The sequence below is a fragment of the Panicum virgatum genome, chromosome 3N, assembly GCF_016808335.1.
Source record: "Panicum virgatum strain AP13 chromosome 3N, P.virgatum_v5, whole genome shotgun sequence".
NCBI lineage: Eukaryota > Viridiplantae > Streptophyta > Magnoliopsida > Poales > Poaceae > Panicum > Panicum virgatum.
In genome coordinates, this window is record NC_053147.1 from 24,500,853 (window position 1) to 24,517,653 (window position 16,801).

Below are 16,801 nucleotides of genomic sequence, written 5' to 3' on the forward strand. Positions count from 1 at the left end.
ATTTAACTTTAAATCCCCACAAACTATACTAAATGAACAATTTTTTGAGAAAATTTGACACTATTAGATTCATTGCACCTTGAAGTATTTTTAGGAATTTTTTGGGAATTTTTTATTTTTTGAAATTTAAATTTAAATTTTGAATTTTGGCCGGTTGGGTACCGGACCAAACCGGACCGGTTCCCACCGGTTTGGTAAACCTTGGGAGAGAGTGCGCCCATGGCGTCGCCGTCTTGCGCGCCGCCGCCCGCTTGTGTGCTGCTGCCACCAACCGCCGCTGAATCAACTGTTATCGACGCTCCATTCTCACCTCTTCTTCCCTCTCGTTGTCATCCTATCCCCCAACCCCCTCCACAAGAACAAAGAGGAGTCAGTGCAAGTGGTTGCGGCGATGGTGTGCGCCAAGTGTAAGATCTCCCTTCCTCCTCCCGGTCTAGATGATTCTCATGCTGGATTTTCAATTCCTCTTATTTTTCTGTTCATCCATAAAAGGATTTTGTTTAATTTGGGATGAAGGTTGGAAAAAGCTAGGGAAGGACGGCTGGAACAAGGGCACCAGCACAAATTACTACAAGGCACTGAGTATTACCTTTATGAAATAAATGTGTTTTCTATAATGAGGAGAAAACTGCACCATTTATTTGTGTGGTAGCAGCACAAATTTTGTGCCATATCTCTGAAGTGGTTAACATAAACTTGTTCTTTTATTTCAAAAAGAAAAAACTGTCGCTCTGACATCACATCCATTGGCTAGTGATTTTGTTATATACTATGGCTAGTAATCTTTCTTGTCTGATATATACTAGCAAATGAGTAAACATGTCAATCTTCTAGCACCAAAACGTGATTTTGTTACTAGCATCAATACTACTATGGTCTGTCTCCACTATGCACTTTTCTGATCATGCACATTGTTCTTACAGTAGTCATCTAACCGTCAGCTTGGTGTTCTGATACTGTCATTTTGAGGATCTTTTTTGTATTAAAAACAGTCTCTTGTTTGTAGGAAGGATGAAATAATATGCTGCTTGTTCATCAGTTGAGCAAGTGCAAAGAGTTTGAGTACAGAATTGTTGGCTACAAGGTGCATCAAGGAGATCTTTCCTTTGCATTTCTGATTGGGACAACCACCACCCTGTCAATGATGCCTCCTGTCTCTCACATCGGCAAGCCTGATGAGTAGAAGAAGTGCAAGCGTGGGGTTTCGATTTTATAATGAAGTTTGATAGTTTTTTATGTTTGAGTCAGTGTCCTAGAATCTGGGTCATTTTCTGTGTCCATCAGTACTATACTACTATGGCACCTCTTTATGACAGAATTCATAATCTGTTTGTATCTTAGCACTGCTTCGTTCATGAATGGTGTTTTCAGCTCTGTTTTTACAGTTATCTTAACTATCAGTCGAGTGTGTTGATAGTGCAATTTTTTTTCTAATTTGTGTCAGTTACATCAGTTTATGCTAGTTTTATGCTGTCAAGTAAACGTGAATGCTTCTAAGATGTTTGATCTGAATCAGATGACAAAAAAATTTCAGGTGTGAACTTCATCTGAAACACCCAATTTCCACCCATGTCAATTTTCGTGTGTTTTGTTGATGGGAAACAACCGGTGTCAGATGGCCCTCAAACACGAATGACAGGTAGACAGCCTCTTTGCATTTGAGCTAGTTAACTCTGTCTAGCGCATGCGAAGTGACTATACTCATGCGGCGGTAGAAGCAGCGCAGTGGCCCCGCAAATATTCTATGCGCAAGCGGGCTGCCGCAAACTCCCGCAAAAATTATGCGGCGGCATGTGGGCAGCCGCTTCGCCCCGCAAAAGCGCTTGCGGCTTGTGCGGACGCGGGGCGGGCAGCCGCCCCGCTTGCAACCCTAGCACCAACCGCCGGAGCCCGGAAGCCCTCGGCCCTGGGCCCTGGCACTGACGACTGACTCACTGCCGTTTGGCGCAGTCGCGTTACGTGCGCAACGCAACCAACCTGGCAAGTGACAGCCATGACTTGCTTCCGCGCGTACTAGTCCATTTGTCGGTAACCCGATCCGCCGGTGCAAAATTTTAGTTATCGAGCTGAGTCGCCGTCACCCATGATAAGGAGCAGCTGGCTCGTTCACCTGCCTGCTGGTCCTCTATCCCTCTCGTCCCCTGCCCCAACAATGCTCATGATAATCCTGTTCCCCCCTGTCGCGTTACAAAATTGTACCCTACTTACATTTCTATTTTCTTTTTAAAACAAATACACTAGTAGTACGTTTGAAGCGAGGCAGAGTGGAGCAGCGGTAGAAAATGTGAACAGGGCAGCGCCGCCACCGCCACGCCGGCAAAGCGAATGAGAAGGGCGGCTGGTTCGTTCGTTCCTAGGTATCCGCCCCCCTCCCTGGATCTCCGATCGGCGGCGTGACACTCTGTCACACTGACACTTCATCCCCCGCCAGCGGTTTGCCGGGCTGGTGCTAGCTGTTGGACCAGCCACAGCCAGCAGCCCCGGGCCATTTTTCCTTTTCTCTCCGAAGACCACGTCGTCGGCGTCTTCGCATCCGGCCGCGCCGTGGGGACCGAGCAACAGCTTGAGCCCAGGGGGACAGCCCAGTTAATTAACCTCGCGGCCTTCCCAGTTCACACTTGGGGGGACCCTGCTGGGCCCACGCTGCTCCTTTTGGCAACCGGTAAGTGAAAACAAATCCACCGGAGGGTTTAGCCTTTTTTATTTTGTAATAATCTCCCCGCTCGATCTTTAGTGGCAGTGGGTACTCCTGTCAGTACGTGCTTGTTCTTAAGATGACAGCTAATCTTACAATACGATTTCCGCACCAAAAGAAGGAAGCAGAGCGTGGCCACGCCAACAAAAAAAAATCGTGCCCGTCCATCCGGCGACCAACGGCCGGCGGCTGGCCCAGCCCATCCTCCCCGAGGCCCGCTCCTCGCCGCCGCTGGGTGAGGCCACGCCCTGCCGGCTCCTCGCAGCGCAGGCCCAGGCTCCTCGCGTCCGCAGGGCGCCGCGCGCGCCCGCAACCCGCCCGAGGTCCGGCTGGATCCGACCGCCGCAGGAGAGAGAGATAGAGGTAGAGGGAGAGGAGGGAGAGAAAGGGCAGCCAGACGCCGAGGCCCGTACGCCGCCGCCGCGAGCTCCTCGCTGTCGCCCGGGGCCCCGCTGAGCTCGAGGCCGCGTGGGCCGAGCTCGAGGCCACGCCGCCGCGCCACGCAGGCCGAGCTCGAGGCCACGCTGCCGCAGCGAGGTCCGGGCCGCTAGAGGCTGCGCGCTCGCGGATGGAGAGGAAGGGGGCGAGGTGGGCTGGGGCGGCGCGGCACTCGCTGCCGAGGAGGGAGGAGGGCCGGGGCGGCGCGGCCTCGTGCCGCCACTGCCGCTACCTCCATGGCCGGAGAGGGAGGCACCGGCCGGGAGGGAGGAGACGCCGCACCCCGCACGAATCCTGCCGTGAGGGAGCTCCAGGGCCGCGTCCAGGCGCACTCGAGGCTGCCACCGCCGCCATGGCCCCGCGCGGACCTGCCATGGCCGCCAGGCGCTAGCGGCCGGCGCGTTGCGCACCCGCGGAAGCGAAGCTCCCGCCGCCCCGGCCCCGTCGGCGCGCGAATGCCATGGCCGAAGAGAGAGAGGAAGGGGCGGCGGAGGACCCGGACAGAGCCCCGCTACCTCCAACGCCGCCGCCGCCGCAAGCCCTGCGCGGATCCGGCCCCGCCACCGCCATGGCCATCGAGAGGTTGGGGAGCAAGGAGGAGCGGGCCACTCGATGCCGCGCGCTCGTGGATGAAGAGGAAGGGGCGAGGCGGGCCGGAGGAGGGCCGGGGTGGCGCGCCGCTCGCGGCCGGGGAGGGAGGAGGCACACGCGGCTTGGGAAGGAGGAAGGGAGTTGCGGCGCTCCCGGCCGGGGACGGAGCAGGGAGGAGGGAAGAGGGAGGGGGCGGCGCGGCCCTGCTCGCCCTGGAGGAGGCGGTGGAGGGCATAGGGAGGGGGAGGGGGAGGGGGCGGCCGAGGAAGCTGGGGAGGGGGAGAGGGCGGCGGAGATCGAGAGAGAGATGATAGGAAGGGAGAAATAAAGAAGAGAGAAAAGAGAGAGAGAAAAAAAAGAAAATAGGAAAAGGAAAAGGGTGAAAGAAAAAAAGAGAAAAAAGTGAAAAAAGAAAAATAGGAAAAACTATAGCTCTGACATCCGAATAAAAATAATACGAAGATAACGAATTGGCATATTCATCCCACCTACATTACAATCCTAAAAAAAATACATCAAACTACGTACATTCTTATTCCACGTATTAAATAAATTTACACCAACTAGAATATGTTCCAATCGTTACTACTATAACAACATTATACATACAATTCGAGCATCATTCTTCTATGGCTTCTCATGCTACGTCCACAATTATGCATCGTATTTTAATATAACCTCTACATCCTAAAAAAATAATGCGTCTACTAATTAAAACATATTTTCGAAAATACATTAAGTAACGCAATAATTGTGCTCCGCCCTCCCTAATAAACTATCTTACCCCTTCTTTCAAAAAAAACATCAACAAAATAATATACAAAGTTTCATATAATACAAATAAAAGTTAAAAAACAGGTCACGTTCTAGTTGTACCGAGGATTCCATTTTGCAGTACCAGGCCACTGCTAGTCTTGGGTTGTGATCAGTATGATAATACTAGAGTAGGACCTCCTGGCTGGCTATAAGTGTGAGGAGGATTTGTTTCAAGCCATGAATGGAGGTCGACAGCCTGGGCCTCTTGCCCGATGGGGTGCACTGCCGTTGGGCCCACCTGCCAGCGGGCGTCGGCGAGGTGATCGGAACCTAGGAAGATAGTACTGTACTCCTTGTACAGGGTGGTGCTTCTGTTTTTGCGACTGCTGTTGCCTTGCCGAACATGGCAAAGGCCGCACCGGCAGGTGGTAGCTGTTCAGCGGCACGCTGTCAGCGACGGCGGCTGTCGGCTCCTCCGCAAGCTGGACCTTAATCATAGCGCTAATCGCTATGCAGTCAGGTCTTCTTTAGCGGGTGTTTAGTCAGTGAAAAAATTTAGTTTAAAGGTTACATCGATTGTTTGATTAGATGTCGGGAGGATTTTTCGGGCACTAATTAAAAAATTAATTTCAAAACTCGTTTGGAAATCGCGAGACGAATCTTTTGAGGTCTTTGACTGCATTATTAGCACATATGGGTTACTGTAGTACTTATAGCTAATCACGTATAAATTAGGCTCAAAAGATTCTGTCTCATCGTATACATCTAAACTGTGTAATTAGTTTTATTATTTAAATATATTTAATGTTTCAGGCATGTGTTTAAAGGGAAGACAAAATTTTTTGGTCAAAAATTTTTGGGAAAACGGCCCCCTCAGTGAGTGCAGCAGTCTCAGACCATCAGGCAAGCCTGACGTGCCCTCGGAGCTCACCTCCTTGATCCCGTGCTCGAGCTCTCCCACGGCCGGGCATCGCCGCACTCCACTGAATTCGGTCCGCGCCGGGGGCCCAGACATTGCTGGATTCGGGCAGGCAGCAGCTAGTGTGCGAGGCACGGGCGTCCTGTCGCCTGTCGGTATGATGGCAGTTTTCGCCGCGCCGACGGCAGCGTGCCGTCCGGCGCCGAGAAACCGCGGGCGCGCGCACGGGACGGGACGGAAGGTGAGGGGTGCAAGAAAACGCGCCCCGCGCCGCGTCTTTCGCTTCGGGTGCACGTACGCGCGCGCGCTCCCGGCGAACGCGTATGCTTCACGCCTCGGCTATCTCGATTCCGGGTTCCGCCCCTCGGCCGCGGGCGGGGGGTCGGCGCCGGTTTCGTGAGCTCGTGCGGGCGTGCGCCGGTGCGCGACGACAGGTGCCCCGACTGCGACGTCGCCGGCGAACTGTGGTTGCGATTGGCCGTGGCCGGAGGCATGCCACGAGCAAGTCCGATGCGAGCGCGGGTCGGTGCGTTGTACTAGTATGTCGATGCCACGAGTATGTTTAGGATGTGTTTGCGCTCATTCAGGCCTATGGATCGATCGGAGGAGCAGCCGTGATTTGTTTGTAAATGGGCTTTGCGGCTGGGCCTAGCCTATCTTAACCAGGGCCGCGTCCTAGAAGTTATCCAAGCTGCTCCTAAAAAAAGCTGTTATCCAAGCAAAGCCTGTTCTCCAATGTTTTGTTTCTTTTGGGATGGCCCATGTTAGGAGTTTGTGTGTCTACTGTATCACACTCGCTCACAAGTGTCTGGCCCAGAATAATAATTCGAGGTAATTCCTTTCTTTCCCTCCGAAATGACGACATATACTAGTAAGCGCATTACAGGCCGCATGGCCCAGCTAGTTGGCTATCCCCAAATTGGGCCAGCAGTACTTGGAACTGGGCTTCATTGGCTGTACATTCCGTTACAGGAACAGTTCTTCTTCAACTTCTAAGCTGACCAGCTTTCCTCAGCCTCTTCGGAGTTTTTCAGCAACTTGTTTCCATCTTCAGCCTCGTCGGTCTTGTTTTCATATCAGCCTCGTCGGTTTTGTGAGCCGATGTTGAGTTTACGGTTCAAGGCACTGTTTTTTTGGCTGGTGCTGGAAGCTGCTGCTGGAGCGGTGTGAGAGGAAAATACTATTGCCTGACTGGTGCTAGAGGCTGCTGCTAGAGTGATGTGAGAGGAAAACACTGCTGGCTGGCTGGAGGCCGCTGGAGCAGAATAGGGTCTAAGTTTCCTTCCTTCTGGTCGATTTTTTCCACCACAGCACATGGTGGGCCCCACTGTCCTCATATATCATCTCTCCCACTGTATATCCCACTCCCGTGATCCCCCCTCCTTCTCACCCACTCCCTTCCTCCTCTATCTCCTTTTCTCTTTCTCCTTCTGGATCTGGATCCAGGCGCCGGCGGCGCTCCCCGGCGAGCGGCGCTGGGGAGCTCCGTGCCCCCAGGCGAGCGACGCGGCGGCGGCGCGGCGAGCTCCGCCCCCAGGGCGAGCGGCGCAGCGGCGGCACAGTGGGGAGGCTCGGCGGGCCGGCAACGGAGGTGGCGGCGAGGAGCGGAGGCGGCGCGGCAAGCCGGTGGCGCGGAGGAGGCGCCGCCGCCGGGTTATTTTTTTCTTTTTTTTATAATCTGAATAAAACATTTTCTATCTCAATTGTTTTGATGTAATTTTTTTCAATTGATTTTTGCACAAATTTTTTCTCGTTATTTTTTTCTATCTCTTTAGAATTTTTTCCATCTCTCTTGAATTTTTTTAACAATTGATAAAAATCATCAAAAATTTTATTTCATAAATATCTCTCTGTCAAATTTTTCTCGTAAATTTTTTATCACACCAAAAATTTTTCTTGAAATTTTTTTACACCACCAAATTTTACTTGAAAAATACAAAAACGACAAAAAAGGTTACTAAAAATAGAAAAAAAAAGTAACTATCGGAAAATCGACCGTACGAACTCTTTCCGTACGGTCGACCGTAAAATAGCCATCGCTGTTTTGTGACTAGCCCCACACCAATCTATTCTCACTAGAGAAATTAATATTATCCACACCACTCCAAACCACCACCACTACAAACCTATGCAACCCAAACATTTCAGCTCATGATGTAATAAACTATTAGCCAAACTATAGTTACAATCCAATAAAAATCAGTTTCCCAAAAAGAATTTATAGAGTAGATTTTGTCATACCGTTTTGCACAGAGTATCTGTCAGCTATACCGAGCCATCTCCAACAAATTTCGGTTAATTTCGATAAAATTTTATAGTGTGAATGCGAGGTTTTACTTCTAGGTCCGGCTTTTGACGTGGGACCCATGTGTAATTCTAGCCACGCTACTTTGTACAGAGTAGCTCCTAGTTATACTAAGTCATCTACAATAAATTTCAGTCAATTTCGATAAAATTTTATAGTGTGAACGCGAGGTTTTATTTTCAAGGTCCGGCTCTTGACGTTGGACCCACATGTAATTTTAGCCACACTGCTTTGCACAAAGTAGCTGCTAGTCATACTGAGCCATCTCCAACAAATTTCATTCAATTTTGATAAAATTTTATAATATGAACATGAGATTTTATTTTTAGGGTCCGGCTCTTACGGGACCGACATTTATATATAGTCATATTGTTGTGCATAAATAATCCATTTCAGCCCATCCCAATCCACTCCAATCCATATTTACATAGAACCTGCTCCACCTCACCCCATTAGCTAATACAACCCATTTGAATCTACCCAAACACAATCCATATCAAAACTCAATCCATTAAATCCATTTCAACGCAAATCACTAGCAGGGCTATTTGTGACGGAGAGTTTGGAGGCTGGAGCTACAGAGGGCATGCCCTAATTTCTACTGAGGTGTTCCGAATTCGCTTGCAATCCATGTCGAAATTTGTTTCCGAAATACGTATTCTTTAATGGCCCAGCCGGCCCAAGAGATACAGCGAAGAGAAGACGACGAAAAAAACATCATGTTCCGAACGAACATGGTCTTGACTCGAGGAGAGATGCGGACCTGAAATGTTGTGTGTCCTTGCAATGCGCCAGTACCAACACAGCAGCGGCTACGGGCTTACGGCCATGGCAACCGAGTTTGATCCACCTTTGAATGGATGAAACGCAGCTTTTGATTTCATACGCACGGTTACGAACTTTTAGCAGCTCTTGCATCCATCATTCCCGGTAGCGCAGCAATATCTGGATTCGGTTGAAATCATCGTCAGCGTCTACCTGCTCCACTTTCATGGCATGAAGGGATAGGAGCACAACTGTACAATTCAGGAAGAAGCTTGAGCATTAGCAGGTTGTTCAGGCGAGGAGATCGTGTCAGTTGATGGAAACAGCCTAGTGGACTACCTGTTGGCGATCACCTCAAGGCTCAAGCCATCCATCATCATCTCTGTGACTTGGGAATGTTGGATAAAGATCGGTGACGCAGGAGCTTGCATCATCCGTTGACACAGACTGTTGCCTGTTGGAGATGGCAACAGCAACATGAAGCAAAGGATTTGCTTCATTTTTCTGAACAGAGAAATCTATGGGTTTTTTTTTTCGTTTTTGTGCTCGTTCTCTACGGCCTCGGTGTGCTTTGGTAATGGTAGGCTGGTAGCAGCACTCTTCTTGCTGAAGAAGCATACGGATACGGACTTTTCAGAAACGTAGTGAGAACCAACAGTTGTTGACTTCAAACGGGGGGAAACTATGGGTTTCTTCCACTTACACGCTGCAAGTGAGAATTCGGAATGGTCTTGTTCGACTGGACCATTTTTAACACAGGAGGCCGTACGAGTGGGATTCTACAATTGTGCTTCCTGCCTTCCTGTGCTCGAATCAAAGTTGACCTTTCGCCTCTCCCTCGCAGGAATTCCGATGTCACGTGGTTAAACTGACTGCTGACGGTTCTTGTTGACACAACTACCTCCTTCCTGACTGCTGACTGCCACACGGGTTTTCTGAAAATTCTCTCAAGGCCAGCGAGTCAGGATAGGAACCCATGCTGACATCTCCTTTGTGTTTCCTCTGATGATTTGATATAAGCGGAGATCTCGGTTATTCCCGTGCAAGATCAGTTTTTAATTAAAACTCCACCCAGGAAGCAAATGGCAATTACTCAAAGACATCACCATATCAAGTCGCCGATGATTCCGCGTCTGAAAGCGTGGTGTCTACACCAAGCGCACCGGCACCTCCGGGCAAAAATTCACATCACTCCAGTACCAGCAGACCTGTCCCAGCTCTGCAGCAGTGCCAGAGCAGGCCCTTTGTTTAGAACTTTAGATGTATAAAATTTTAAATGTAAAATATTATAGCACTTTCGTTTGTATTTAGTAATTATTGTCCCGTTATAGGTTAACTAGACTCAAAAGATTCGTCTCGCAAATTATGGACAAACTGTGTAATTAGTTATTTTATTTAGCTACATTTAATATTTCATGCATGCGTTTAAAAATTTGATGTGATGAAAAATTTTATAAAATTTTGAAAGCAGCCAGTTTCCTCCGGCGGTCCCATCATCCATGGCGTCCCCCCAACCGATCCCTCGGGTCACCGGACACCGTAGGCGGCGGTAGGCCCGTCGAAGCGGCAAGCACGTTGGGCTGCCGCAGGTCGTGACCTCGCGCGTCATCGTTTCTGTCTCGTCCCGGCGCGGATCGGCGATCTCTCCCCGTAGGCACGGAGACCAGCCGTTTCCGGCGTGGATGACCATGTGCCGCATCGCTGTTCGCTGTGTCCAGCGCCGGGCGCCCCTACACATCCGCGCCACCGCCACCGCATGTCCGCATGTGCCAGGTAGGCGGCTGTATGCCTGTATTCTACTCAGTCCGCCGCCAAAAAGGAAAAAAAAAAGATTCGCTCGCATCGGGTCGCCGACGCAGACGCAGCCGCACACCGGGCCGCCTTTGGAGCTGGTGGCGTCGCGCGCGCCGCCGTGATCCCGGCGTCACCTTGTGGAGCTCGGGTCGGTGTCCGCGGCAGGGACATGGCGCTCGACCTGGGCCTCTACTGGTCTCCTCTCCGCGGGGGCGGGGGCGGGCCCCGGCCAACCGCCTGCTCCACTCTGGAGCGCGAGGCCTGTTCGCAAATACGTATGACGATCGCCGGGTCCAAAAGACGTGACGGAGTCCCTTTGTAGGCCTGAGTGGACACATCGGATTCTTCATTTGTGAGGGTATACGCTTTCCCGTGCGGGTCTTACAATATTTTTGTTGATCTCGATGGAGCTCCGGGGTGCTCGCTTTCCAGTAGCTTTTTCTTGAAGAAACAATTTTGAAGCACCATGTTTTGGCGGATCGCTCACACGGATGCTGACCACGAAATTCCACTACAGAAATGAAGGTTCATCCTCCGTGCTAACATCCTTGGCGCGTGACGGCGACCGATAGCGAACTCCGGTTGCAGCAACTGGGGATCAAGCACCAAACTTCCTCGTATTTTCTTGAGCAGCCGAGCACATGGTTGCCTCGCCCTCGCCTGCGCCTAGCAAAGAGTTTGCTCCGGCCTTGGGCACATGGCTGCGTGCGTGGCTTGAGAAAAAGAAACAAAAAATTCTTCTTTCAAAAAAAAATGAAAAAAACTGACGCACACATGCATCAGGGCGAGCGCCTCACGCCTTGCGGATTTCTAACCGCCCCGTGCCAAAAGGGGGCAGTTCGGAAGCCCCACGACCTTGATCACCCCACTCGCCTTCTTTTTGCACAAACCCCCTCCCCTCCAGCACCGCTTCCCCGACCCGCCCTCGTTTCTCTCGATCTCTCCAGCTCTCTCCCTCTCTCTCAACTTGACTCACAAACCGCCAGCCGCCGGCCGCCACAGCCGCCCCGCGAGACGGCCTGACTGCCTCGGCCGCTCCCGGTGCCCCGCCGCTTCGAGGAGCCGGGGGCCAGAATTTGGCACGCCGTATCTCTCTGACTCTCCCCGATTTCGAGCCGTTCCGCGCTACGGGAAGGCGCCGATCCCGCGCCGCGGAGGCGAGGCGAGGCGCGATGTGCGGATCAGAGCATGGAAGTGACCGCGCTCGCGCCCAGTAGGAGCTGCTGCTGCGAGGCAGGCCGGCGTGGGAGCGGGGGCTGCTGCGGAGTTGACGATGTACATAGCGCGGGAGGCGTCCAAGGTCTCGCCTCGATTCGATGCGGGGGGCTTTGCTGCTGCTGCTTACTTGGTGCGGTTTTCGCCGATCAAGCTTGTGGGGATTTATGGGTTGCTTTTGGGGTGTGTAGGTATGGAGGAAGGTGACTGCGGAGATAACGGTGGAGCTGCAGCTCCTGCGCGACAAGTGGGGGCTCCTACTCGCCGGGCTGATTTTTCAGGTGAGCTCCACAGGTTTATTGCCATAGATTCTGGCCACGGGTGGAATTATTATTTTCGTGCGTGCTTCGTTATTATTACTAGATTGATACTGCCTGCGGTTTTGAATTATTAGGCCGTGTTAATTTACTACTTAACATATCAGGTCCGCTCCCATTAAGTAACTTCTCGTGCTTTATATTATTGTTGCGTTTTTCTCACATCTGAATTTGAGGGTATGTTTTTGTACCAGTAGTGTTTATTTATGATTGGCACAGGCGTATCTAATTGAACCAATGTGCTAGACGTCTGAGCTATGTACGAGTAATTTCTATTCTTAGATAGCGCTGCATTCTCTGGGTTCATGTTTTTGGAAGTGGACTACAGGAGAGCAAATTTTGTTTTGTTTCTCTCAAAATAAAAGAGAGGGAGAAAGAGGGAGAGACAGAGAGATATGTTGTCAGGTTTGAGTAGCATCCGTGTGACATATTTTGTGTCGTAGAGTCTAATTGTCACAATGCAATTGTTCCCCTGAATTGGGTTTACTGCACTTCTCCTTTCACGGACACATTACATCTTTCTGTGTGTTGTAGTTCACCAGCATTAATTTTGGCTTTTCCTTTTTCCGACATCTGTCTGGTTTGTCAGCACTGATTTAGGTTTTCTTTTCACCTCTTAAGCCATCAAAGTAGACATTTTTTTTTGTTATTTCCTTTGTTGTGAATATTTTATTGGTGTTACTTATTATCTCAATGGATTAGTCAAACTCTCCTTGAGTCTCATCAAGTTGCGCTGTTGTATTAACAAAGTGCATTGGTCTGTGATAATCTGAGGCCTATCTATCAATGTCTTCTTTGAATAAATTAAGCATCTATCAACTCTCCTTGACAGAAAAGTGCACTTTTGCTGTCAGCATTTGTTCCACATTGGTTGTTACCGCTCCAGGGATTTGGAGACTGCTGTTTCACACATTACTGAAAATAAGTTTTGCCAAATTACATCGAGTGTTCTTTCTGACTCCTGCTCTTTCGCAATTGGCAATCAAAGTCCAAATAGTTGGCATGGTTACAAAAGCTACACCTACTAGGTGACTATTAGTTCTCTTTTGTGAGCAAAGAATGCAATTTTTAGTTGTCAATTATTTCTTCCCTTCTGCAGGTTTTGTTTTCCTAATGTGATGAGAATTTCCTATTGTTCACATATTCTTTTGTGTATTTAGTTACCTAGGGTTACTTATTCAGCTATGTTTCTCAGTTGATTAATGGATTACTGTGGAGATTCATATACAATGATTTTGCCTATAAATAGTACATTCATGGATTGGCTGCTCGAGGAGTACATTATTTGCATCGACCTGGACCACTGCTCCAGGACTTGGGATTTATGGCCCTTCCAGTAAGTGAATTGCTTCTATTTTTTACCAATTAGGTTGAAGTTGATTTCTACTCACTAATCAGTTGGCTGCCGTTGAATCTTTTTAGGAGCTTGGGCAAGACAAAGGTTATCTTAGTGAGAGCATATTTTCTTCCATCTTCCTCTCCTTCGTGTTGGTAGGTAACTTTTTCAATTGCCCGCTTAGATTGCTACTGTTACTCTGTGTCCATCTTTGTATTGTTATATGCATGTATTCTCGTGTCATCATTTGTTTATTCTTGCTCTCCTGTTAAGATAATGCTTCAAACTAAATATTAACTGAAAACACAAACACTGAGGGCATGTTGTATTGTATGAGCCTAAAAGTTGGCTCTGGGATTTATCTGGTTTTGCATAAGAAATACACAGTAGATTGTTGCCATGTTTGTTTAAAATTAAAACCTGATTATTCTCCATTGATGTGGTGCTACGTGTCATACATGGTAACTCTGTATTGTTTCTAATGAGCCCAAAGTCATCTGAGCACATTGGAATTTCTTTTTATTTGATGTCAGTTATTTACTTTACCATCTTCACACTGGCAAAAAAGTTGAAATTAAGGCGAAAAACTTGTTTGCTGAAAAATTAAACATTAACTGCCGTTATATTCCTCCATTGCTGTAGTGCTACAATGTGATATATGGTTACTCTGTGTTGTTTGTAATGAACTAAAGTGATCTTTTCTTAAAAAAAAAAAACTAAAGTCATCTTTTCTTTAAAAAAAAGCTAAAGTCATCTTAGCACATTGGAATTCCTTTTCATTTGAATGTTATTCTTTAGTTTAACATCTTTAATACTGTATTTTTTTTTATTATGAGATGTATAATTTGTCCTTACTTCAGGCATTTTCTGTGACACTATCTTCTATATTATGCTGCTTATCAGGCTTCAGTTCTCACAACATGATTATCTTTCTGTGCAGTGGACATTCCATCCTTTTATTTATCACAGCAAACGTTTCTATACCGTGTTAATCTGGCGCAAGGTGCTCGCTTTTTTAGTTGTAAGTACAGGTTCCTAGTTTCTTCATCCTTGTCTTTTACGAATGTCCAAAAAGTACTAACTCTATTCCATACTCTTTTGTCTAGGCTTCACAGTTTTTAAGGATTATTACATTCTATTCGACCCAGCTCCCAGGTCCAAATTATCACTGTCGTGAGGTAACCTCTTTGGTTCATTTAATGCTGTGTTCAGGATTACAGCATGTGAAAACATGCCGCACAGTCATATATGAAGGCATATAGTGCTGTCCTGTAGGGCTCAGCATTGGCAACTCTTCCACCACCAAACAGTGTACTTGAAGTTCTCCTGATTAACTGTAAGTCTTACGTTTTGTTGGGTTGGTAGATTCTGCAAGGAATTCTTTCTGATAATCCAGCACTTTGAATTGCCTTTTGCAGTTCCTCGTGGAGTGCTTTTTGGTTGCGGTGATTTGATATTTTCATCTCACATGATTTTCACTCTTGTTTTCGTCCGAACATACCATAAATATGGCTCGAAAAGGTGATGATACTTTACTGATATTTTCTTTTTCTTTTTGAATGAACCCTACAAAGTTCTGACTTTCTCCCAGTTTCTCCCAGTTTGTTATTCCTGAACCTGAAGCTGAACTGTGGACATTTCATTTTCAGATTCATTAAGTTCCTTGCTTGGTTCGTGGCTATAGTTCAGAGTCTTCTTATAATTGCTTCTCGCAAGCACTACTCCGTTGATGTTGTTGTTGCATGGTATGTTAACTTCTAGATCTGCTTATCTCTTATTTGGGTACTGCCTTAGTTTAATTGTCTCTCTCCACGGCAGGTATACTGTAAATTTAGTGGTGTTCTTTGTCGACAAGAAGCTGCCAGGTAGTGTTTCATGTCACGTTAGCACTGACAAAGAGGCGCTTCATGATAGTCACTTTGTAACAGGGCTTGCTGATTGCTGACATTTGTGCAGAAATGCCGGATCGGACTACTGGTGTACCATTGCTTCCGTTGAGCAACAAGGAAAAAGAGATCAGGTTGAAGGAAGAGAGAGACAGTAAACTGAAGGACGAGTTCCACAAGTTACTGAACGGGAACCATGGGGACCCTACTGATCGGGTAACGTAGAGCCTTTACTAACAACTCTTTACATGTCGTTCTCCGGCGGCCCTCTTTACCGATCGACTTCATTTACAATGCTATGTTGCTAACTGCTGAGCTTGTTTGATCACGACAAAACCTCGTGCGAGGATTTATGGTTAATTACTACCAGAGCTCGTGTGAAGCATCTAGCTAGGCATTGCAGCCGGTGCGTGGTGCTTCACAACACGATGCTGTACTTTGGCTGACATGCATGTTCCTGACTTTCAGCGACAGCGGGCGCAGATGAACGGGAGGCAGCACGACGAAGACACCAATCACGCGCTCACCGAGGCAGCCACTGCCAACGGCACATAAGGGGCCGGCGGCATCTGCTTTTCACCGGGAGCTTTGTCCTTGGCGCCCGGAGGAGAATCCTCCGGGGGCCGAGAGAAAACTGCCCGGGAGGGGCCCCGCCCGTTCCGCCTGTAGCTCTGAAGCCGTCCAAGATTCCAGCCGCAGCGTTCCATATGCATCTCCCCGAACTGCCCCGTCGCGTTGTGCAAGAATCCGAGACTCCTGGCGTTTCACGGCTCAGTTTTGCATCACCCTTCATTGCAGTGACATTTCTCAGGACGGCACAGGGAAAAATAGAAAGAAATTGATCTTGATGTACATATTGATCCGATTACACATGCGGGCTATAGCGTCGGTCTTGCCACTCTTGCGCTAGCTGATGCGCGCAATTGGGGAGAAAAGGCTGATGTGCGCGATGATGCCTTAGCCGATGGCTGGAGTACTCGAGATGTGGCTTCGCGCTAAAGAGCTCCCACGCTTGCCTGTTTCTATACCGCGCTGGTAGCCGAGCAGGCCACGCGACGGCACGGTCAGCCGAGCGACCGCGCGAGGAGCGGAGCTCGGCACGTGGTTTCTGCTGGCGTCGCGTATACGGCTGAGGAATGGGAGCACAGCGCGGCACATGCGGTGTGAGCTGTGGAGAGCCGTGCGCGGCGTGCCTAGAGCAGGGTTTTAATTTCCGACCGGTCTGGCAAAACTGCCGGGCTCCGGTACCGGTCCGGTTTGGCCGGTTACCGGTCGGAACCGGTGGAATTCAAATTTGTATTCAAATTTCGCCGTTCAACCGGTTCGGACCGGTTTACCGGCCGGTTTGGCTGGTAACCGATCGGTTTGACTGGTAACCGGCCAAATTCAAATTTTTTTCTTTTTTGGTTTAAATTCAAATGTCCACAAAGTATACTAAATAAATGTCTGTATAACATATTTTAGCCTAAATGAACCCTCCAACCCTCTTTTGTAATATTTTTACATTGTATTTGTATACTTTTATATGCATATTTTTTTTATTTAACTTCAAATCCCCGCAAACTATACTAAATGAATGAATTTTTGAGAAAATTTGATACCATTAGATTCGTCGCACCTCGAAGTATTTTTAGAATTTTTTTTTTGGAATTTTTCATTTTTTTTAATTTAAATTTGAATTTTGAATTTGGGCCGGTTTGGTACCGGTCCAAATCGGAACCGGGCCGGACCGGTTCGACCGGTAACCGGTCAAACCGGACCGGTTCCCACCGATTTAGTGAACC

The 16,801-nt window shown here is 48.6% G+C and overlaps 1 protein-coding gene and 1 long non-coding RNA gene across 3 annotated transcripts; both read left to right on the forward strand.

Annotated features, from left to right (window-relative positions):
- The first annotated feature begins 279 nt into the window (after nucleotides 1–279).
- LOC120665297 lies at nucleotides 280–1,374 on the forward strand. The gene is made up of 2 exons (XR_005671136.1): nucleotides 280–407; nucleotides 1,007–1,374. It is a non-coding gene; the product is annotated as an uncharacterized LOC120665297 (long non-coding RNA).
- A 9,766-nt stretch (nucleotides 1,375–11,140) lies between these two features.
- LOC120665298 (phosphatidylinositol:ceramide inositolphosphotransferase-like) lies at nucleotides 11,141–15,900 on the forward strand. Of its 2 annotated transcripts, XM_039944824.1 has the most exons (12): nucleotides 11,141–11,563; nucleotides 11,670–11,759; nucleotides 13,045–13,131; nucleotides 13,218–13,286; nucleotides 14,072–14,152; nucleotides 14,238–14,309; nucleotides 14,407–14,467; nucleotides 14,550–14,652; nucleotides 14,781–14,876; nucleotides 14,950–14,996; nucleotides 15,088–15,233; nucleotides 15,486–15,900. In XM_039944824.1, the coding sequence occupies exons 1-12, from the start codon at nucleotides 11,537–11,539 to the stop codon at nucleotides 15,570–15,572; spliced, it is 966 nt and encodes a 321-aa protein (XP_039800758.1). In that variant the 5' UTR covers nucleotides 11,141–11,536; the 3' UTR covers nucleotides 15,573–15,900. The 2 variants fall into 2 exon arrangements, with proteins under 2 accessions (XP_039800758.1, XP_039800759.1); XM_039944825.1 differs by lacking the exon at nucleotides 11,141–11,563 and having other exon boundaries at nucleotides 12,991–13,131.
- Nucleotides 15,901–16,801: the final 901 nt, after the last annotated feature.